This window comes from Rhamphochromis longiceps, linkage group LG20 (genome assembly GCF_057381845.1).
Source record: "Rhamphochromis longiceps isolate RC_006_pf linkage group LG20, R_longiceps_female_GT1.1, whole genome shotgun sequence".
NCBI lineage: Eukaryota > Metazoa > Chordata > Actinopteri > Cichliformes > Cichlidae > Rhamphochromis > Rhamphochromis longiceps.
Window position 1 is genome coordinate 11,521,005 of NC_140576.1, and position 22,490 is coordinate 11,543,494.

The 22,490-nt window shown below is 42.6% G+C and overlaps 1 protein-coding gene across 2 annotated transcripts in view; it reads left to right on the forward strand.

Annotated features, from left to right (window-relative positions):
* The first annotated feature begins 678 nt into the window (after positions 1-678).
* mtor (mechanistic target of rapamycin kinase) overlaps positions 679-22,490 on the forward strand; it is an 84,185-nt gene continuing 62,373 nt past the window's right edge. The window contains exons 1-20 of one of the 2 annotated variants that reach the window (XM_085392794.1): positions 679-830; positions 1,278-1,420; positions 1,703-1,811; positions 1,926-2,158; positions 3,658-3,858; positions 3,971-4,105; positions 4,180-4,455; positions 5,006-5,114; positions 5,377-5,560; positions 5,773-5,901; positions 6,014-6,258; positions 7,409-7,618; positions 7,795-8,000; positions 8,402-8,524; positions 8,729-8,812; positions 9,534-9,626; positions 9,717-9,851; positions 10,380-10,509; positions 21,977-22,227; positions 22,348-22,434. In XM_085392794.1, coding sequence (XP_085248920.1) covers positions 1,292-1,420; positions 1,703-1,811; positions 1,926-2,158; positions 3,658-3,858; positions 3,971-4,105; positions 4,180-4,455; positions 5,006-5,114; positions 5,377-5,560; positions 5,773-5,901; positions 6,014-6,258; positions 7,409-7,618; positions 7,795-8,000; positions 8,402-8,524; positions 8,729-8,812; positions 9,534-9,626; positions 9,717-9,851; positions 10,380-10,509; positions 21,977-22,227; positions 22,348-22,434 — 3,069 coding nt within the window. In that variant the 5' untranslated portion in view covers positions 679-830; positions 1,278-1,291. Of the gene's footprint in view, positions 861-1,277; positions 1,421-1,702; positions 1,812-1,925; positions 2,159-3,657; positions 3,859-3,970; positions 4,106-4,179; positions 4,456-5,005; positions 5,115-5,376; positions 5,561-5,772; positions 5,902-6,013; positions 6,259-7,408; positions 7,619-7,794; positions 8,001-8,401; positions 8,525-8,728; positions 8,813-9,533; positions 9,627-9,716; positions 9,852-10,379; positions 10,510-21,976; positions 22,228-22,347; positions 22,435-22,490 lie in introns of both variants that reach the window. The other variant, XM_085392793.1, reaches the window with a different exon arrangement.

Here is a 22,490-nt window from a genome sequence, read left to right on the forward strand (position 1 = left end):
CATTCATGTCCTGACAAGGAGATCTAAGCTTTATAGTTTGCGTACCTCTTGTTTCTAGACGTTCTGATATGCTTATACTGTATATCTTATTAAATTATCTAAATTCTCAACAGTGTTGGGCTCATTTCCTCCACCAGATCAAAAGCTGAAAACAACAACAACAACAAAAAACAAACAAACAAAAAAACTCCCTGACATGACAAGTATGGAGACAGTTAAGGGAAAATATTCCCTGCTGTTTTAGTATTCAAGAAAAAAAAGAAAGAAAATATAGACTACAGATAGTTCAAACGTATATATATATATGAAGAACAAATGAAAGGCCCCGCCTGAAAGGCTTTGAAAGGCCTCCGTTATGGAGCCATAAATGTTCTTACAAGGCTGCTTTGTACTCATGGTGAACCAAAGCGTACGACTATCATTAATGTTATTAAGTAGCTACCACCATGAGATTATGTCTGCCTGTAGTACACCAGATTAATTACATTAAGTCAGGGGAAGAGCACAAACTATAAGTATAGACTGTAAACTTATAAGTAACATTCGTCCACCATAATTTTAAAAGTATACTGTAGTAAAAATGTTGAGGTAACTAAAGTACTGGGCCTCAAAAAACATTAACATAAAAAGACGACAGGCTCTGGAAACTACACTCAAGGACGTGTGAGTTGCGCTCAGCTCGGCGCAGACTGCGCAACTTGACGCTTGTGAAGTTCCGTGTGTATCGCTAACTCGAGCTAATTCATCACAGATACCTCAGCTAGCCAACCTTGCGCAGTGTTGGCCAGGTAGACGTACAATGAGAGATATTCCGGATAAATCGAATAGCAGTTAAGTGTTCGGCATTGTAATACAAACACGTAAGTGATACAAAGCGACTTTGCCTCCTTGCTATTGGGTTGTCACGGGAAATAGCTTAACATTAGCACTAGCTCGAGCTAATCAAAACAAGCACGAAACACTCATGAGGCTCTGATTTCACCTATTACACTGCAACTACCCGGGCGTCTCCGGTTTTGTATTAGTTGTGTAAAGAAGTCTGATGTATATTTCCTAATAACTAGCAAGCCTTGCAGCTTGTTTTATTAGCTAACCAGGCACGTTAGCTAGCTGGGACCAATGTCAGTTAACAACATTAACCTGGTGTTTTATCAGATTACCGCTTGCATTTCTTCTTTCCATGTGTACTGTTTACCTTGTTGTTGTTTTTGGATACTGGTTGTTTAATAACCCGGAATGTTGCATTGAAACCACATATGTCGCCCTCCCCCATGCAGATTAGGCCGTCCAAATGGTGATCATATCAGGCACAGCCACTGTGCTGCAGCAGTTTGTCAGTGGACTGAAGAGTCGAAATGAAGACACTCGAGCAAAATCTGCCAAAGACCTGCAGCACTATGTGACTACAGAACTCAGAGAGGTAACAGCAATAAGCTATATGTGCATAATTGAAAACTGTAAGTGGAAAACCACTTAGTATACTGGATACTTAATCAAGATTGTTTCCCACTAGTTGGAGAGTTTCACAAGTAGACATGAATCCCCAAATCAGTTCAGTTGTAAATGTATGTAGTGACTTATGAAACAATATTAGGAAGCATTTTCCTCTCCTTTTTCCCCCTCCTTGTCATATCATGGTACAAATTCATGTCATCAATTCCTTCCTTTTTCCATACTTTTTGACACTGGTCTTGTCCCACAGTTAAGCCAAGATGAAGCTACTACGTTCTACGATGAGTTGAACCACCACATATTTGAGCTGGTGTCCAGCTCTGATGTGAATGAAAAGAAAGGAGGGATTCTTGCCATAGGTAAGCATTAATAAAATGTTGTTAAAATTGTTATGTTTTTAAGTGCTGTCAATTTTGGACTTATTTAAGATCTCTTAGTTTCTATCACTATAAAATGATTATTGTTTTCATCAGTGAGTCTAATTGGAGTTGAAGGAGGCAATGCCACCAGGATCAGTCGATTCGCCAACTACCTCCGCAACCTGCTCCCTTCCAGCGACCCCGTGGTGATGGAGATGGCCTCTAAAGCTATGGGCCACCTTTCTATGGCGGGGGACACCTTTACGGCTGAGTATGTGGAGTTTGAAGTGAAGAGAGCCCTGGAGTGGTTGGGAGCCGACAGAAATGAAGGGAGACGCCATGCTGCAGTAAGTCACTAGCAGATAACAGTCACTGTGGTGTTTGCTGTTCAAATAAAACCACATATTGGTGGTGTTTACATTTGCTGGAAATGTGGGCACGTTGGGAGCTGTAATAACTTTATCTATTGCTGTAGTGAAGGCAGTGTTGAAAGTTCCTCTAGTGTGTTTTGGGTTGAAGGCACAAGTACTACTTCATATGCACTCTTATACCCCAAATATCAGCACATTCTTCTTCTGATTTCCTCTTTACCCTGTTCTGTGTGCGTGTGGGTGGGTGTCACCCAGCTGTGGCGTCAGCAAAACCTCCAAGCAGAGAAGCTTGACAAGATGTTGATGCAACCCGGTCACTATGTTTTTATAGAGTACCGACCAGCTTCAAATGGTTATTATTGGCATCACACTCATAGTCCAGAAAAATCCTGAACGCTTCAAAATTAGAAAATGAGAGAATGTGCTTGCCTTTTTCTATGTTTTATTTAGCTTATTATGCAATTACCATTTTCCCATTTCTAGTGGCTGTAGAATATTAAACCTTGTTACTTTCCCCAGAATGTCCACATGATGTTGTTGGGAAATAACTGAAAAAGAGTACGGGGAGATGAAAACCAAGTTGGCAATAAAAAAACCTAAAATTCATAGTTGAGCTGTGCCAAAACGAAAGAAAAAAACAACAAATCCTACAAGCTAAAAAAAATTAAGTGATCAAAATGCACTAAGCAGGAGTAAATGGTCAGAAGAACACACATAGGATTGGTTTTGTGAAGAGATCAGTGATTTCACTCCCAAGTGGAAAGTGTTCCAGCAGTAAAATTGAAAAAGTAAGGAAAAACGGGATCTGTTTAGCTCCTTAGCAAGATGGAGCCATCCATATATCAGTTGGAACACAGCGTGGTCAGTGCTCTGTTTATCTAACGAGTCACAAATAAATTTCAGTGACAGTACAGCTGACAAGATTTACAGTTTTACTATTATTTACATGCACTGTCGCTATCTTGGATTGTGAAGTCGGGGTTGGTGAGGCTGTGCAGACCTTCCAGGGCTTGCAATATCTCCGGTCGGGCGACCAAAATCTATCTCAGCCCCGCCCGTCTGGCTACAGCTGAGTTGGAAGTCCAGCTTCAGAGGGCATTCCAGTTGAAAACACCATTTGGGAAATCTGAAATTTCAATTTGCAGCTTCAAATGGTACGCACCATAGTCACTGCAGTGGAGTCAAATGAAAGGGACAGTACCTAAAACAAGGAGAGAAAGCAGGGCACAACTACACATTTAAACAAGCAATGTAACATAACTACATACAGGACATTCCCAGCTCATAGTTGCTTCAGAATTCAAACGGCGACAGTCAAAATTTTATGTCAAGCTATTTTAGGATCATATGTGGATTTTGTTTTGGTGAACAGATCGTTGAAAAAGAAGATTTCAGGTTTCTCAGGTGTATTTTGGTAAAATAAAAAATGTGGAGCAGTGCACGCCTGCATTACTTTCGTTTGCAATCTCTTCCAGGTTTTGGTGTTGAGGGAGCTGGCTGTGAGTGCACCCACCTTCTTCTTCCAGCAAGTCCAGCCGTTCTTTGACAACATCTTTTACGCAGTATGGGATCCTAAGCAGGCCATCCGAGAAGGTGCTGTGTCTGCCCTGCGAGCCTGTCTCATCCTCACCACTCAGAGAGAGACAAAGGAAATGCAGAAACCACAGTGGTACAAAGTAAGACATGTAACTGTACACCGGCAAATCATGTGTTATTCTAATTAAAGTATTGGAGAGTTTGTTTGTTTTTTAAAGAGGTGACATGAGTGGCTTTTTTTTTCTGTGACAGCAAACCTTTGAAGAGGCAGAAAAAGGCTTTGATGAGACTTTGGCCAAAGAGAAAGGGATGAATCGCGACGACAGGGTCCACGGCGCTCTTCTGATCCTGAATGAGCTGGTTCGCATCAGCAGCATGGAGGGAGAGGTGAGGTCGGATATCAGCTTGGACACATTATCAGTGGTAAAATCCAGTCCGCTCACAGTCTTATTTCCAACCAGCGTATGCGCGAGGAGATGGAGGAGATCACACAGCAGCAGCTGGTCCACGATAAGTACTGCAAGGAACTGATGGGGTTTGGAACAAAGCCCCGCCACATCACACCCTTCACCAGCTTCCAGTCGGTGCAGCCGCAGCAGTCCAACGCCCTCCTGGGCTTGTTGGGCTACAGCACACCTCAAGGCTTCCCCAGCTTTGGGGCCACACCGGTACCTGCCAAGAGCTCTCTGGTGGAGAGTCGCTACTGCCGTGAGTTGATGGAGGAGCGATTTGACCAGGTAGGTTTTAACTACAGACAAAATGCATTGTAAAAGTGTAATTGTATATTAATGTAATGTGAAAATGCCTTGGACTAAAATCCTTGACACTCAAGGACTTTAGCTGCCATGATAAATGCACTGAACAGTGTTTAGACATATAGTTTCGTGCATACTGTTGACTGAGTTTGGAATCAGATGTTAGTGAGGGTGGCCTCTGCATATGCAGCTCCCCTTTGGAAAAAACATGGAAACTATTGTAATTGTTGTCAAATCATGGCTTTCTTCATACATACTGATGTCAAAAGTCATCATTAAGGGTACAGGGGATGTCATCAAATGTTGTCTTTATGGGGGAAAGAGTTAAACGTTTTGCAAAATACGAAAATTTTCACGGTTTTTTTTGACAGTCAGAGTGCTGGTATCAGTCTTTGATGTTTTCTCTATGCACTAACTTGGATAGTGTGTTGGAAAATGTGTTTGTGAGTTTGCTTGAGGTTAGGCAGTTGAAGTCATACCTGTGGTAGTCATCTGACTGAATAATTGAGGAAGCTTTTGTTTAAATATCCAGGTGTGTCGGTGGGTGCTGAAATACAGGACCAGCAAAAATCCTCTGATCCAGATGACCATCCTCAACCTGCTTCCACGCTTGGCTGCCTTCCAGCCGCATACCTTTACAGGTGGGTTTAATTAACATATATGTGATTATCAGTTTGGTGCAAATTTTATGTTAGAACTTGAAACCATGTATTGTTTTCAATCACTATGCACATTTGGTCTATATATGGTTACTATTGCAATGTAAGTAGGTCATGGTTAGTACTTTTCAGGCTACCTTTTGAAATATCACTACCAGGGTTTCTACCGCTTGCTCAAATGAATGTGTTGTAGCTAATAGGAAAAAAAGATTATGTGCCATGTGGATGTTCATTTGCTGTGCAGACCAGTATTTGTCAGACACTATGGGCTACCTGCTGGGCTGCCTGAAGAAGGAGAAGGAGAGGACGGCAGCTTTCCAGGCTTTGGGGCTGCTGGTTGTGGCTGTGAGGACAGAAATCCAGCCGTACCTCTCCAAGATCCTTGAGATCATCAAGGCTGCCCTGCCACCCAAGGACTTTGCACACAAGTCAGTTATTGTTTCTTACAATTTTTTAAAAAATGTATCATTTATTAAATAGTGACATATTACACGTTCCATTACAGTGTCCCTTAAACCTAAAGGCTGAAAAGTCTAAAATTATATTATGGGTAGAATTTGCTCAGTGGTGTTGTGAATTAAAAAAAAAAACATGTTGTTGTCTATGCACAGTTTCATTTACTGATCTTTCATCTGTGCAGGAGGCAGAAGACCATGCAGGTGGATGCTACAGTGTTTACGTGTATTAGCATGCTTTCTAGAGCCATGGGTCCCAGCATCCAGCCAGACATCAAAGAACTGCTTGAGCCTATGCTTGCTGTGGGCCTCAGGTAGGACATCTTCAAAGAACTTTTTTAGCAATTCAGTTTCTGATCTGAATCATGTAATTTTCAAATTAATGCTTGGGTTTGATTGGATCGTTTGTCTGTTGTTCTGGTCTAGTCCTGCACTTACTGCAGTGCTGTACGATCTGAGCCGTCAAATCCCCCAGCTGAAGAAAGATATACAGGATGGTTTGCTGAAGATGCTCTCTTTGGTATTGATGCACAAGCCATTGCGTCACCCTGGCATGCCCAAAGGCCTGGCTCACCAGCTAGCCTCACCAAGCCTCACTAACATTCCAGAGGCTAGTGACGTTGGCAGCATCACCCTGGCCCTGCGAACCCTGGGAAGCTTTGAATTTGAAGGTGAGAACCTGGAAAAAAAACACGTACATCTGTGTGATGGATTCTTTTCCTGCATAAAATTTTAGGTCAGTAGCATGTGTCAAAGTTCAGGACCCAGTGTTTCGCAGCACAGTGTTGCATTGTAATACACAAGCAAGCAAGCAAATGTTTTTTAGTTAGCACTTATAACAGAATTACAAAGTGCTTTACAACAATGGGACTAAAACCAGGGTAGAATTAGAAGAAGCAAAATAGAGCAATGGAATTTAAAGCAATATAAAAATGCAAAAAACGGTGAATCCAAAGGAACAACATGAAAACACAGTGGAATTAGAAATGGTATATAAATTAAAACAACAACAAAAGACAGAGGTTAAGAATTTAAACTTGATACCGAATGGCTGTTGCTCTCCTCACCCAACAATCCTTTGCATTTTGTAGCTAGCCATTTTTTTATTATACTGTTCTAATGGACAAGGGCGCATTGATAAGTTGGGTTTGCTGAAGAAATTATTTAAAGAGTAGTGGCATTACTGTCCTGAATGATCATAAGAAATAAGTGGTGCAGTTTTGCTGTCTATGCACTCTATATCACATGCAGTGAAGTTGAAAATGAAATATGTTTTTAAACTAGGCTTAAACTGTCACTCGTAAGTCATTGGAGCCGCCAGCGGTGACAAAAATGTGGACCAAAAGAAATGATTATGTGAACTGCAGAAATGGCCGGGGCAGTTGTGCTGATGACTGTGCCCATCTTTCAGTGGTCGATATAAATAGCGTCTCTTCAGTCTGTCACCGAGATGACTAGTTTTTTGTTCTCCAGCAGAGAAACTGGGGAGAAAAATGATCAGTCTTTGGTGTCATTCCTCAGCAGACTGCTGGATGGGTTTGCATTTTAGTGCAAAAGCTGGGGTAACATTGGATATTTAGTTAAGTAATTCAGTCTCCACGGAAACAAGCCACCCGACTTCCTTGGTATTGAGTTTTAGAATCCCAAATAGACAAATGAAGAAGAAACGCCATTATAGGATAAATCAAGTCAGTGTTGTTTGTTTTACATAAAATAAGCAACAAAAATGCTGTTATTATCTACCAGGATATTAATGCTACTAAAAAAAATAAAATAAAAGCAGTTGTATTGTGATTATTCTACATGAACGTCTTTCCCCAGGACATTCCCTCACCCAGTTTGTGCGCCACTGTGCTGATCACTTCTTGAACAGCGAACACAAAGAAATCCGAATGGAGGCAGCTCGGACTTGCTCACGCCTGCTTACTCCCTCCATCCACCTGATCAGCGGCCATGTTGTCAGCCAGACCGCTGTGCAGGTTGTTGCAGATGTTCTCAGCAAGCTGCTAGTTGTTGGCATCACTGATCCAGGTAACAAATGCACAGAAAAGGAAAACGGCATTACTATGCAGATTTATTTTGTTTTGTTGCTTTTATGGTGTGAGGCTTCAGAACTGTTAACAGCTACAGTGATCCATTATGGCAGCGTATAAAAAATAAAAGTGATAAAGAAAGCCAGTCTGATTTTTGTCCCTGATTTCCTGTAGATCCAGATATCCGATACTGCGTGCTGGCGTCTCTTGATGAACGCTTTGATGCTCACCTCGCCCAGGCTGAAAACTTGCAGGCGTTGTTTGTTGCTCTGAATGATGAGGTGTTTGAGATCAGAGAGCTGGCAATCTGCACGATCGGACGCCTGAGCAGCATGAACCCTGCCTTTGTTATGCCCTTCCTACGCAAGATGCTCATCCAGGTATGAAAGGCACAGTAATGGCTCAATACGAGTTTTATTTATTGCATTAGACATCATGTTTTGATTTATTTAAACCATTAAATTTGTTCATTAGGATTCCTTAGGTTCATGTGCCAAAGATGGCATGCAAGTATTCAACAGTTTTGCAAACGCTTGGCTTCTACATTCATTATTTTTCTTGTGACGATTACCTGCTTGCGTTTCAGTTGGATACCTTTAGGGGGCAGCAAAGGCCATGATATTATGCTAAGCTGAAAACTCAAAACACACACACCTGTAGTACAAAGTCACAATTGATTTTTGTCTAAACGCCTTTGTGTTTTCCACGACTTAAGCTTATTGAATGTATTCCAGATGAAGATGAGTGCATGTGCTGTGCTAACATTATCATTTTTCTGCAGATCTTAACAGAATTGGAGCACAGCGGTGTCGGCAGGAACAAAGAGCAGAGTGCTCGAATGCTTGGTCACCTGGTCTCCAATGCGCCCCGACTTATACGTCCTTATATGGAACCCATCCTCAAGGTACTGCTTTGCAAGTTCTCTGTTGTAATGGTGGATAAGTGTGTATGAATCTAAACCAGACTGAAAGGGGCTTCATGTTCCCAGTAGGCCTATGCTAATAAGTAAAAGCTGAGGTCCATTACATCCTCATTTCCATGGGCCTTCAAATAAGTAATGATTTCAAAGTATATGAGGAAATGACCACATTGCTTTTAATTTTTCTAGGCTCTCATCCTCAAGCTTAAAGACCCAGACCCTAACCCAGGAGTAGTCATTAGTGTCCTTGCAACCATTGGCGAGTTGGCTCAGGTAAGGCTGTTTTTACTCTGTTTGTAATTATAAATCGGCTGTTTACTGCAACTAGATAAATCTTAGCAGAATTTATTGTCCATTGTACACAATTAATTATAAAAAAAAACTCATCTTTAATCTGGGTAGTTTTAATGTAAATCCAAGCTTGTCTTGAGGTTGAAGGTAATTGCAGGCTCTTACCCTTAGATGTTTGCCTTGCTCTACCCTGACCAGGTGCTTGAATGGTCCCCTGAAAGCAGTCAGGGAGTCACAGTTAAAGGGCCTTTGAAGTTCAGACAGAGTGCGGGAGATGCTCAGGGAGACTCAGTGCAGAATGAGACAGAAGCCCAGCTCTTCGGGAACCCAGACAAAGCAAAGATGCATGAGAATGTAGGGAGTACAGATAACAGAAACTAAATGTTACTTTGAAAACAATCTGTCTGCAGCCTGAAAGCACATTTTAAAAAAAATTGTACATTTGGTAAGTGATGGTGGTTCCTAATATACATGGACTTGAGAAATTCACATGGATTCTCTGACAAATAATTTATTTAATAGCTTTAATATTAGCTTCTATTATTTTTCACTGTAGCTTCCTTGAGTTTTGTGCACTTCAGTTTATCTATAAAATGTTACGAGTTCTTATAATAGTGCCCTTTTGGCTTTAGGTGATTCTACAGAAAATGGTTAATTTATAAAATTTCTGTAGTTTTGATTGATTCTTTCTCTGCCCCATCAGGTGAGTGGCCTAGAGATGAGGAAGTGGATGGATGAGCTTTTCCCAATTATTATGGACATGCTGCAGGACTCATCATCACTGGCCAAGCGACAGGTACACAAGGAACAACTTACAAATAAATACAGACGATATACTCTTTTCTTGTTGATGATTAGTTAATGACTGTCTCTGACTTTCCACCAGGTGGCTCTGTGGACACTGGGCCAGCAAGTAGCTAGTACAGGCTATGTGGTGGAGCCCTACCGCAAGTACCCGTCCCTTCTAGAGGTGCTGCTTAACTTCCTCAAGACTGAACAAAACCAGGGCATCAGGAGAGAGGTATGAATAAATGTCATGCCATCTGGGCCGATCACCTTACGTTTCCCTCACCGTAGTAATGGGAACCTCATAGGCCAGCAAGGCTTGAAACCACTTTACAGCATGCATTGAGTTAATGTGTAGATCTCTGTAGAGGCATTGGATTTGGTGAATTACAATGATATGGACATGTAGCATGAAGCAAAGCACCTTTTCCATAAATATATGGACATTTTGATGTGAAAAGTTTGAGTGGAAATTGTCATTGTTTAATTTCTTACATACGACATTGTTAAAAGTGCAGGGAATGCACTTCCCTCACTTTATATGGTGAGAAGCTTCTCAAACCACTCTTACTGTTTGGCTGTAGCACTTTTTGTTAGTGTCCATTTTCCATAAATACTTTGTTTTCTATAGCTTCCTTATATCTTTGAAACTCAGCTAAGGTACCAAATTTGGTGAACTTTTGAGATAGATTATGTAAAATGACCAGGTATATACTCAATTTTGTGTTCCTGTGAGGGACCACTAACTCTGTCTTTCCAACAGGCTATACGTGTTCTGGGGCTTCTTGGAGCCCTGGATCCCTACAAACACAAGGTGAATATCGGCATGATCGACCAGTCCCGAGATGCCTCTGCTGTCAGCCTCTCAGAGTCCAAATCCAGTCAGGACTCGGGTAGGTCTCAGATTACTGTTAATACAGACATTTTTTCTTCACCAAGGGTCACAGTGTGGATTAGATTAACTTTTTATTTGCATTCCTCAGACTTACAGCAGTATTTTCAGTACAACAGCTGGAAAGTCTCTAAATGAGCACGAACCCATTTTCACATCTCACAGTGGAACTTGGGACTGTTGCTGTAATTTTAGTGAGTCTGCATTATGAGCCTGATGAATAATGTTGTCAAGAGTTTGTATATAGACTTGATGTTATTGTAGCTTTGTGCTGCGTTTACTGCATTTATCATAATGTTGTTTGACTCTTCAGTGAGAGTTTAGGGTATTTTCTTCCAGATTGCGCTCTAGTCATTTACTTGTAATCGCAGTTGTTCGTATTGATGAGACATTATGATCTTTATTTGTGGGCTCTCTCTCATTGTTGGTGTTGTGCCCTTTGCGTCACAGCTGGTTGTGTTAGACAACCCCCTTTCTTTCCATCATCACCAACTCTGTGCTCATATGGGATTGTCTGATGGTTGGCTTTTTCTTTCTAATTTTGTAGGATCTTTACCTCACAGTACCAAGTTGATGATGACTTTGAAGTAAAACAGAAAGGCCCCAGTCAGGCACCTTCTTGCTGGGAGGTGACACCATGCAATCATGTGTGCACATAAAATCATCATCTCGATGTAGTTATAGGTCAGTGCTCCAGAAATTGCCGTGAGTTAAATACGCCACGCAGCAGTTTCTCTTGGGTCAGAATGTGATCACTCGAGTGAGGAACCGATTTCATCTTCAGTTTTAGGAATTGCCGAATCTGGCTCCCATAAAAAAAAAAAATAATAATCATGGATTGCATTTATATAGCGCTTTTCGGGAACCCTCAAAGCGCTTTACAATTCCACTATTCATTCACTCTCACATTCACACACTGGTGGAGGCAAGCTACAGTTGTAGCCACAGCTGCCCTGGGGCCCACATAAAGCCAGTGAAACTGTGTCTTTTGAAAAAACACTGAAGATTATGCTTTACTCATTGGCTGTTTTACATTTAATAAATCTACAAATCATTCGAAATGGAGTGCAGGGAGGAGATATGTCTACGCCGACAAGACAAAACACAATCTTTTAAGGTCTTGCCCTTGCATTTGAAAAGTCAACAGCATCAGCGGCTTTGGGTTTGCCTTTTGTGGGAGTTTTCATTCTTTGGGATCTTATTTCTGGCTGCTGTCTGATCTAAACCCAACTAAAAATCCTTCAGAACAAGAGTCTGCCAGTTTGGAGGGAAATATAAGCACCACAACTGGAGTAGGACTTTTTGAAGTGCTGATATTAAATTTAATGTGACCCACTTTAGACAGATTTCAAGCATCTGTTTAATAGAATATCAGTGATATACGTCACTCTTTTTCTTTACGGGGTGAACGGATTACTGGTGCAGTCTGAATTTGCGTAAACGTATTACCATATCAGCTGAATAACTCAGCATTGCCTGTTAAAAGGCTTTTTGGTCAATATGTTTGTTGTAATAAACAATATGTCCAAAACAGGATTAATGACATTGATCTTAACCCAGTTGACAGATTTTTGAATAACAGTGCTAAACACAATGTGGGTGGATTTTAATATACCCTATGTTATCTGTTAGAAGTAACAAAAGATGTAAAAATGTTTTTCTTGCTCGTAGTGGGTTTTACTTTAAACTCTTGGATTATTTCTCTGAGTATGATAAAACTCTCAGAACACGACTTGGTGGTTGTGCATCATAAACGGTCTGGATATTGTGAATTTCTCTAATAATGCACATCTGTCTTCGGTCACACGCCTCGTGTGTGGAAAATGCAGATCTCCACTCGTCTGATCCAGTCATGTGTCTCAGAATGACCTTGGACAGTATGGTAATGTGTAACCCAACTTGTGAATTATTATTAAGAATGACCGAACTCCCACTAGCCAGTATCAGAAGATCTAGGATCGGCAGGAGCCCAAGGTATAAACACCAATAAGAAGAGACCACACCACAATATACTGTTCACAAATTTGTTATATTTGACACACAGCAGCTGCAACAATGTAATGAAAAAACAATAAAATAAAATACAAAATATTTCCCCCAAAATAACAAACTAAATAAAAGTGCGCGCATACAGCTTTCTCTGAGTCAATTATATGAGTGGATAATGTCTGATAACTGATGGATCGTTGGGGCCCGTTCAGTTTGTTTAATGTTTGTCCTACCACACTCCGATGAAGGAAGAAAGTTCGTAGTCCTGCAGGTATCTGAAGCTTCAATGGGAACGAAACTTTGGCTTCAATAAAACCTTGGCAAATCCTTTTCAATTTCGGGTTGGCTCGCCATCCAGTTAACTGGAACTGTGGAATCACTGCTCCTCGATGGGGCTTGCTTCAGACTGGGTCCGTCTGTCGAGTCATCCTTTTACCAGATAACAAAAAAACCTGACCGTTGACAGGGTGAAACTCTGAACAACCAAAAACAACTGCAGCAGACTTGCTTTTAACTCCTAGCGATTCGACTTCGGGAACATTAGTTTCTCTGGCACATGGCATTATATGAACAGGAACGAAATGGCAACACAGGAAATCATGTGATCAAGGTCAACAGCAAGGGTCACTGGGAGCTCATTAATGATTGGCCAAGTTAAATGACAACAGATAATCTTATTGGTCCACATCTTCCTTTAAACATAAAAGAAAAAAAAAAGAAATGACTAAATTCTTTACATTATACATGAAAAAAAAACTACTTTCCACTGCTCTTTTTTTCTAGCTGGGCTACAACCTCCCCCACTGAACTCATGCACGCCCCGTTGCATGGCAATGGTTGGGTAATTACTGTCTGATGGGTCTGGACAGGGCAATCTAATGGGTGATAACCCTCATCCAAAATGTCTGTAAAAGCCGTGGTTAAACCCTGGAACAGAGATTGCACCACCGCTATAAGTGGATGCCCAAGTTTCACATACTGAAGGCGTTTAGGCGGTTCTCGCTCCCTATTTGATCGTCTAGCAGAACCAGGTTGGTCTTGGCTTCCAATCAGTGTCTGGTCTACTGAGAGCTCTTCAGGAGATTCATCTGTTGGTGACTCATTTGACAATCCCATTTCAGTTCGACCTGCCGCCTCAACATCCGTAGACAGGTTTGGAGCAAGAGAAGATAACCCGGGATTCAAGTCATGACAATCACTTCCAGGTGCAATCCTTTCGGTCTCCATCTCTGCTGGTGGATTTTGGTCATCGCTCACGATTTCTGTGTCATGACAGTGACTCTCAGACACTGGAAGAGTTGCTGAATCTGGACTGTCAACAGGTAAGTTACATAACTGGTCAGTCTGTGGATTGCAGCTTGGATATCGAGCAGTAGAACCTTTAACTGAGGGACAAAATTCTGGAAGTTGTGCATCTTCCCCAGAAGACACTGATAAATAAGGGCGCGTTTCTTGATGAATGGTGACCGTAGGTATCTCAGAACTGGGGGCGTCTCTGAACCAGTAATTGGGGAAAATCTCATCCTCAGCCTCTGAGAATTGATCGGAGTCTGCAACTGGACTGAGACGTGTTGCTGGCCTGCGTCTTTGTGTCTGCCCTACAGGCTTGTCACTACTCTCGTTGGGGAGATAGCCACAAGGGAGTAATAGGTCCCTATGCAATGTCCGCAGTGGACCATCTTTCTTCTCAGGTCTCACAGTATACACTGGAAGGGATCCTGCTCTGCTTACGACTATGTAGATGGCTGCCTCCCACTTGTCTGCAATCTTGTTTTTTCCACGAATGCGGACATTTCTGACTAATACTCTGTCCCCTACCTCCAGATCTGAAATAGTCACACGCCTGTCAAATCTGGATTTATTCTTTTCTGCTATCTTGGCAGCATTTCCAGTAGCTACCTTGTAACTCTCTTGTAAGTGGGATTTCAGATTTTGCACGTACTGTGAGTGTGAAATCTGTTGCTCCTCTTTCACCGGCAGCCCAAAAGCCAAATCCACCGGCAGGCGAGGCTGGCGACCGAACATAAGCTCGTACGGTGCAAATCCAGTCACCTCATTCCTGGTGCAATTATAAGCATGAACAAGGGGCTTCACAAAATCACGCCAGTGAGACTTGTCTTTGTTTTGAAGAGTGCCTAGCATGTCCAGCAATGTGCGATTGAACCGCTCCACTGGATTTCCTCTGGGATGGTAGGGAGTAGTTCTAACCTTCTGTATGCCAGCCATCTGACAGAGCTCTTTTATTGTGCGAGACTCAAAATCAGGTCCCTGATCACTGTGCAACTTTTCTGGGAACCCGTAATGCACAATAAAATTGTCCCATAGGCACTTAGCTACTGTGCGAGCCTTTTGATTGCATGTTGGTATAGCAATTGCATACTTAGTAAAGTGATCAGTGATCACAAGGATGTCTTTAGCTCCACTTTTGTCTGGTTCGAGAGAGAGGAAGTCCATACAAACCAGTTCCAGTGGCCTTGTGGTACTGATGTTGACTAACGGTGCAGCTCTGTCAGGCAACGCCTTTCTGCGCACACATCTACCACAGGTCTTTATTTTCCTCTCTACATCCAAGGCCATTCTGGGCCAATAGAATCTGGCCCTAACGAGATCTAATGTGCGCTCAATGCCCATATGACCTATATGGTCATGCAGACTGCTCAAAACAGTCTCTCTGAGCTCTGGGGGCAGTACTAGCTGGTGAGATACCCGAGACCCGAGCTGGCGTCTCCGGTATAAGATGCCATTTATAAGCTGAAACCGACCAACCTCTCGAAGTAGGAGTGGAAGATCTGGAAGTTCACCCCTTAAAGTAGGCGGTGGGCTTACCCCATGCTCAAGTTGGGATATGACATGCCTTAGACATTGGTCAGCTCTCTGTTTATCCATCAACTCAGCCTCAGTCAGTTGAGGAATAACAGGCAATCCTCCAAACTCATCTTCTTGTCCATAGCAGTCAGGCACAGCATCAGAGGACATAGCAAGAGTTTCAACAAGAGTAACACAGCCATCCAAACTCGGATTAACAGAGCTGGCGCTATACACTGACTGTCTTTCACAAATGGCTTTCACAACCGCTTGGTTGGCTTCCTCGAGATTTTCAAGATCAGCGAGATGACCCTGAGTGAACTGGAAAATGCGCTCCCTCTCTTTCTGGGATTTCAGATCATCCACAAGAGCTCCGTGGGGTCTACGGGATAACCCATCCGCATCCCAGTTTTGCTTCCCAGGACGATACAGCAGCTTGAATGTGAACGTAGACAAAGCTGCGAGCCATCTGTAGCTCGTTGCATCAAGTTTTGCAGTCGTCAATATGTACGTCAAGGGATTGCTATCAGTGACAACAGTAAAGTGATTCCCATATAGGTAGTCACTAAACTTTTCTGTTACTGACCACTTAAGCGCCAAAAACTCTAATTTGTGCGCTGGGTATCGAGACTCGCTATGCGACAGCCCTCTGCTTGCATAGGCTATGACACGTAACTGCCCTTCCTGCTCCTGGTACAAGACAGCACCAAGGCCTGTAGTGCTAGCATCAGTGTGGAGCACATAAGGCTTTTGAGGGTCAGCGAACCCTAGGACAGGGGCAGTTGTCAGCTTTTCAATAACTGACTCAAATGCCTGCTGGCAAGCTGATGTCCAACGGTTCCCAAACGGCTCTTTGGGATGGTGATAATGCTCTTGGCTGTCTCTTGATCTACCCCTTTTGGTTGATTGAGGATAGCCCTGAGTCAGATCATTGAGGGGCTTCACAATGCTGGAATAGTCTTTTACGAACCTTCGATAATAGCCAGCGAACCCAAGAAAAGATCGCAATTCCCTGAGGGTCTGAGGAACTGGCCAAGTACGAAGGGCAGAGATTTTCTCTGGATCTGTCTCAACTCCATTTCTGGACACTATGTGTCCCAGGTACCGCACTGAGGTCTGGAAAAACACACACTTTTCAGGTGATAACTTTAATCCAAACTCTCTCAACCGAGTGAGCACCTCCAACAACCTTGTTTCATGTTCTTCCAGGGTCTTTGAGAACACTATCAAGTCGTCGAGGAAAACTAGCACCTCTTTCAAATGCATATCCCCCATGCACTTCTCCATTAATCTTTGGAATGTGCTTGGCGCATTTGTCAGGCCTTGCGGCATGCGGTTAAATTCCCAGAAGCCCAAAGGGCAGACAAAGGCCGTCTTGGGTTTATCCACTTCATCTACCTCGATTTGATAATATCCAGACTTTAGGTCAAGCACAGAAAACCACTGGGAACCAGAGAGAGCCGCGAAGGTGTCTTCAAGCTTAGGAAGCGTGTAAGCATCCTTTATTGTCTGAAGGTTGAGTTTTCTGTAGTCTATGCACAACCGGACCTGGCCATTCTTTTTACGGACTACCACAATGGGCGAAGAGAAGGGAGACTCGGACTCTCTGATTACACCTGTATCAAGAAGCTCTTGAATGTGCCTACGGACAGCCTCAATGTCTTGAGGGTGTAGCGGACGAGCACGGTGTTTGAAAGGAGCCTCGTCTGAGAGCTTGATGTGGTGAGTCACCTTGTCGGTTCTTCCAAAGTCCAAGTCATGTTGCGCAAATACATCTGGCATGTTGTTAAGGAGTCGTGTGATACGACCCTTCCACTCGGGAGGGATTGGGGACTCTCCAAAGTTGAAGTTACAATTGGCCTCTTGAGTGAGATCTGCCTTTTGCAAGTTAACCACACTCTGCTCCTTTGACAAAATACATTGGTAAGCGCTAATGTCAGCAATTTGACATTTAGCAGGAATGACAATGTCATGTTCAGATTGGTTGGTAATCACAACTGGAAGCCTAAAGGGTCGTTGTTTGGACAGGTCAACCAGACAAGTGTTCACTAGCAGACCACCAGGTAGAGAGGAACTGGAAGGCTGCTCAACAACAACTGATTGTTCATGCTGAAGACCGCTGGCAGTAGAGACACCCTCCAAAACCACTGTGGCCCCTGCTGGGACAACCTGAGAGATTCTGCCCTTCAGTTTTACAACACCATGGTGACTGACGTTAGACTGATTGTGTCTGAGTTCAAGCACCTTAATGACCGCTTTGTAGCCGTGAGGAAATGTCTTGGGATCTCCTGGATTAGCTTTGCAATAAATGTCATACAACACATCAAGTGTATTTGTCCCTATGAGTAAGTAGGACCCTGAGGTAGCTCGAACGTCAGGAACTATGAGAGCTAATGTGGGCACCTCAATAGACATACCAAGAAATTCTTTTGGAAAAGTGACAGTAGTTTCAATGTAGCCCAAATAAGGTACAGCCTGTCCATTCGCCCCTTCAACCTCCAAGAGGTCATAGAGAGGCTTGATGTCCTGCACTGACATGTGTTGTTCATAAAAAGATTGGGGGATAGTAGTCACTTGCGAGCCGGTATCTAGCAGACAACTAAATGTTTTACCTTCAATTATCACTTCAGCAGTGCTCCTGGTACCAATCAGACCCTTTGGAAGCCTGAAGGATTGCTTTTCACTACTGGAGTGCTCTAGATCCACACACTTGCCTGCTTTGCTGACAATCTTTACGTCTGTGGGACGCTGCGCATGTTCTTCAGCCTCTGTCTGTCCCACAACAGAGACTGGATCTAGTTTAAAGGTGAACTGGAGTCGCTGGGACAACTTTGACTTTCCCACGCGTGCTGCCTCCTCTCCAACTGCTTCTTCTTTTCAATAACTAGTGCAGAATTTGCAGGGTTTGTACAAGAAGTGGCAATATGCCCATCTTCCCCACAGTGAAAACAATACCAAGGCCTGGGCCTGCCTGTCTGTTTTACTCCGGCTAATCGATGCACTTCTTGATGTGTGTTGTCCATTTTCGATTTACAGGTTGTCTTTTTAACCGGTTTCTTGTTGGCACGCTCACTTAGCTTTTCCTGTGATGCAAATGAGGCTAGCTGACTCTGCAAGCTAGCTATCTGCTTTTGAAGTTCCTCAATAGCTTTCGGACCACACTGTGGGCTTTCTCTTACGCCTGCACAAACACAGGAACTCTGAGCATGGACAGATACTCGTTTTGATGAACCAATGTGCTTTTTCATCCTATCAACCTTTGCAGCTTGTCTATCTTCTTCGGTACGCAACATTAGCAAGAGCTCTGAAAATGACGGTGGACAGTTTTTCTTGTGTTCAAGTTGCAGACTGGAGAGCAATCCACTATCCCAACACCCCCTACAAAACTGCTTGAGGAGATGTTTGTCTACATCATCAGGTGGAATACCCCCCCTTTTTACTGCTAAATTTAGTGCTAGCTGTAAACGATGGAGGAAAGCTGATGGTTTCTCGCCTGGGTCCTGAAGGGTATTCATGAACTGAGCAAAAAGCTCCTCACCATCCTCTACAGCGCCGAAGGCTGAATCGAGCAACTGCAGATAGGCTACTGGGGGTGCGCTGGGACTCAAGCACTTCACCACATCAACTGCAGGTGGAAGCAAATTCTCTAAAATCTTCCTGGACACCTGCAGATGGGTCATACTGGGGTCACTTAAAAGCAGCTCAATGTGTGAGCGCCAAGTCTCATAGTCTGTCTCATTGTTAGGCCTGGGAGTTTTCCCTGAGAAGGAACGGATGCGCATTGAAGAATGGATCTGTGATCCAATGTCATCCTTCCTTAAAATATGCTCAACAACGACCTTCTGAACTTCAGGGGGATTTACATCACTAATCACTATTGAAGGCTTCTGTACACGCAAGGGTGGAACTGGAGTTAAGACACCTTGGTCACTGCTTACCCTTGAGGGACCTGAAAGCAACTGGGGCTGTGGTATTGGTGTCTCATCAACAATGCTATCATGTAAGACAGAAGGTGCCTCATCTGTATTCTCAGTTGTCTCACAGATTTGTGATATCATCTCTTTCAATACTTCCTCATAGGTTTTGCCACTGAGCTTAGCCAAGCCCTTTAATTCAGCCAAGTATGACTTCGTGACACCTTCACCCACCTTAGCAGTGTAAACGCTTGCCAAGGCCCTCACACAGTAAGAGACATTTGGTTCACCCTCTGCAACATACTTGTATGGCATAAGAGGCTCTAAAGCTTCTACAGCTGAGCCACTTGAGTACTCAACAATCAGGTTTTGATGAAACTCTGAGGTAGCATCGTCCACTGGCAAAAGGGTTTTAACACCACCATACTTTTTCAAAAACTCTAAAACTTCTTCATCTTTCTCTGATTTCGTGATCCCACTCACAATAACTGCATTGGGAATTTTTACACCTGAGCGCTGGACAAAATCCATGTCAGACACAATTTCTCATTACTGATGTTTAAAAATTCTTAGGCTCCTGGCTGGCTCGCCACTTATGTAACCCAACTTGTGAATTATTATTAAGAATGACCGAACTCCCACTAGCCAGTATCAGAAGATCTAGGATCGGCAGGAGCCCAAGGTATAAACACCAATAAGAAGAGACCACACCACAATATACTGTTCACAAATTTGTTATATTTGACACACAGCAGCTGCAACAATGTAATGAAAAAACAATAAAATAAAATACAAAATATTTCCCCCAAAATAACAAACTAAATAAAAGTGCGCGCATACAGCTTTCTCTGAGTCAATTATATGAGTGGATAATGTCTGATAACTGATGGATCGTTGGGGCCCGTTCAGTTTGTTTAATGTTTGTCCTACCACACTCCGATGAAGGAAGAAAGTTCGTAGTCCTGCAGGTATCTGAAGCTTCAATGGGAACGAAACTTTGGCTTCAATAAAACCTTGGCAAATCCTTTTCAATTTCGGGTTGGCTCGCCATCCAGTTAACTGGAACTGTGGAATCACTGCTCCTCGATGGGGCTTGCTTCAGACTGGGTCCGTCTGTCGAGTCATCCTTTTACCAGATAACAAAAAAACCTGACCGTTGACAGGGTGAAACTCTGAACAACCAAAAACAACTGCAGCAGACTTGCTTTTAACTCCTAGCGATTCGACTTCGGGAACATTAGTTTCTCTGGCACATGGCATTATATGAACAGGAACGAAATGGCAACACAGGAAATCATGTGATCAAGGTCAACAGCAAGGGTCACTGGGAGCTCATTAATGATTGGCCAAGTTAAATGACAACAGATAATCTTATTGGTCCACATCTTCCTTTAAACATAAAAGAAAAAAAAAAGAAATGACTAAATTCTTTACATTATACATGAAAAAAAAACTACTTTCCACTGCTCTTTTTTTCTAGCTGGGCTACAAATGGTTTTACCAGTTTGTTCTCCAGCTAAATAGACTGTGACCAGAACTGGAGGTCGTATATCTGTTGGCGAATTTGATTTGTTAGGGTCACTGTCTGAAACACTAGTATCTCGGACCACTTTTTTTTTTTTTGTAGGGTTCTGGGAGTTGACTGTCTAGTTCCATCTCCTCACCTGACTTTAAATTAGACCAGTCAGATCTTTACAGAACACAACAGTCATAAAGGTGATGAAACGCTTCATGTCCCCTTGGGAGTTGCTATATTTTTTACATGATATTAGGAATAGTTAACAGTTCCTATTCGTCCCATTCACCTGAATTATTACACTACTCTTGCTTCACTTGGCTACACTAATGCCTGTTTGTTTGCCGATAAAATACAGATTGTTATCATTTATCACCATTGTGAATCTTGACTTGGTGAATACTGAAATATTAAAAAACTAACTTTTAGTCCTCGGCGTCTAAGGGGAGACATTCAAGCAGCTGAAACAGTAGCAAAAGGCTGAATACCACACATTTGTATTCTCAGGTGCCTTGTAAAATTTAATAGCCCCGCAAAGATAAATGGACGACGAGAGCTGCTTTGTATTCCCTATTACAAAAATATTAATGGAACTAATGCACTAATAAAACCCCCAAACCCTGTGATCTTTTATTCTCAGCAACTCTCACACGGCTCCTTGTGCTCTTGGGTCTATTAGGAATGGAAACTGGTACATATTTTACTGGTGATGGCAGTGCCTAGGTGCTGAATGTTACTTTGTTGTGACAAAATTTTGATCATTTTTTGGAAGAACTTTAAGTATTAGGTTTCCTACTGTCTCCAGCAAATCTAAGATCTCATTAAGCTGAATGAGGGGACTTACTAAATGCTGAAGAGATTCCATCTTTTTCTTTTACCTTAATGGTAAAACCTTGACTAAAGCACTAACTAGATCCTGCAGTCACTGCAGTTAATTTGAGCAATTTATTGCATCTGACTGAAAGTTGTACAACAGGCTGAAATCATATTATGTGATTACGACGAAAGAATGTCCTCATCAGATTTACATTTGGCAAATTACTAAATATTTCTAGGGTTTAAGCATGGCCACTCACAACTGTCACATTCATCAACTGCTCCATCAGTATGACTGAAGGAGAGATGGCACAAAACCTGAGAAAGATTCTTGCATTATTATTTTTTAATTTTATAGTTTATATGTTTATATAGTTTATATGACAGCATCATTCAAACTAACCAACCTCACTCTCCTCTTTTTGTAGCTGACTATAGCACCAGTGAAATGCTGGTGAACATGGGTAACCTGCCCCTGGATGAGTTTTACCCTGCTGTGGCAATCGTCACTTTGATGCGCATCCTGAGAGACCCATCACTCTCCAACCACCACACTATGGTAGTCCAGGCGGTCACCTTCATCTTCAAATCTTTGGGCCTAAAGTGCGTCCAGTTCCTGCCTCAGGTCATGCCCACTTTTCTCAATGTCATCCGGGTGTGTGATGCCAGTATCCGAGAGGTAAGCTGTTGTGTGGATTAAGAGGAAAGAGACTGCCTGACAGATTCATTATGGCATTTCTCTTATTTTGTCAGCTGTTCACAAAGCAAATCTTAGACTCTGTCTTCTGTCTTCCTCCAGTTCCTCTTTCAGCAGATGGGAATGGTCGTGTGCTTTGTGAAGATTCACATCCGTCCCTATATGGATGACATCTTCACCCTCATCAGAGTGAGTAACTGTTTCAACCCAATCTCTAAACACTCATTATGCAGCCCTTCTTTATT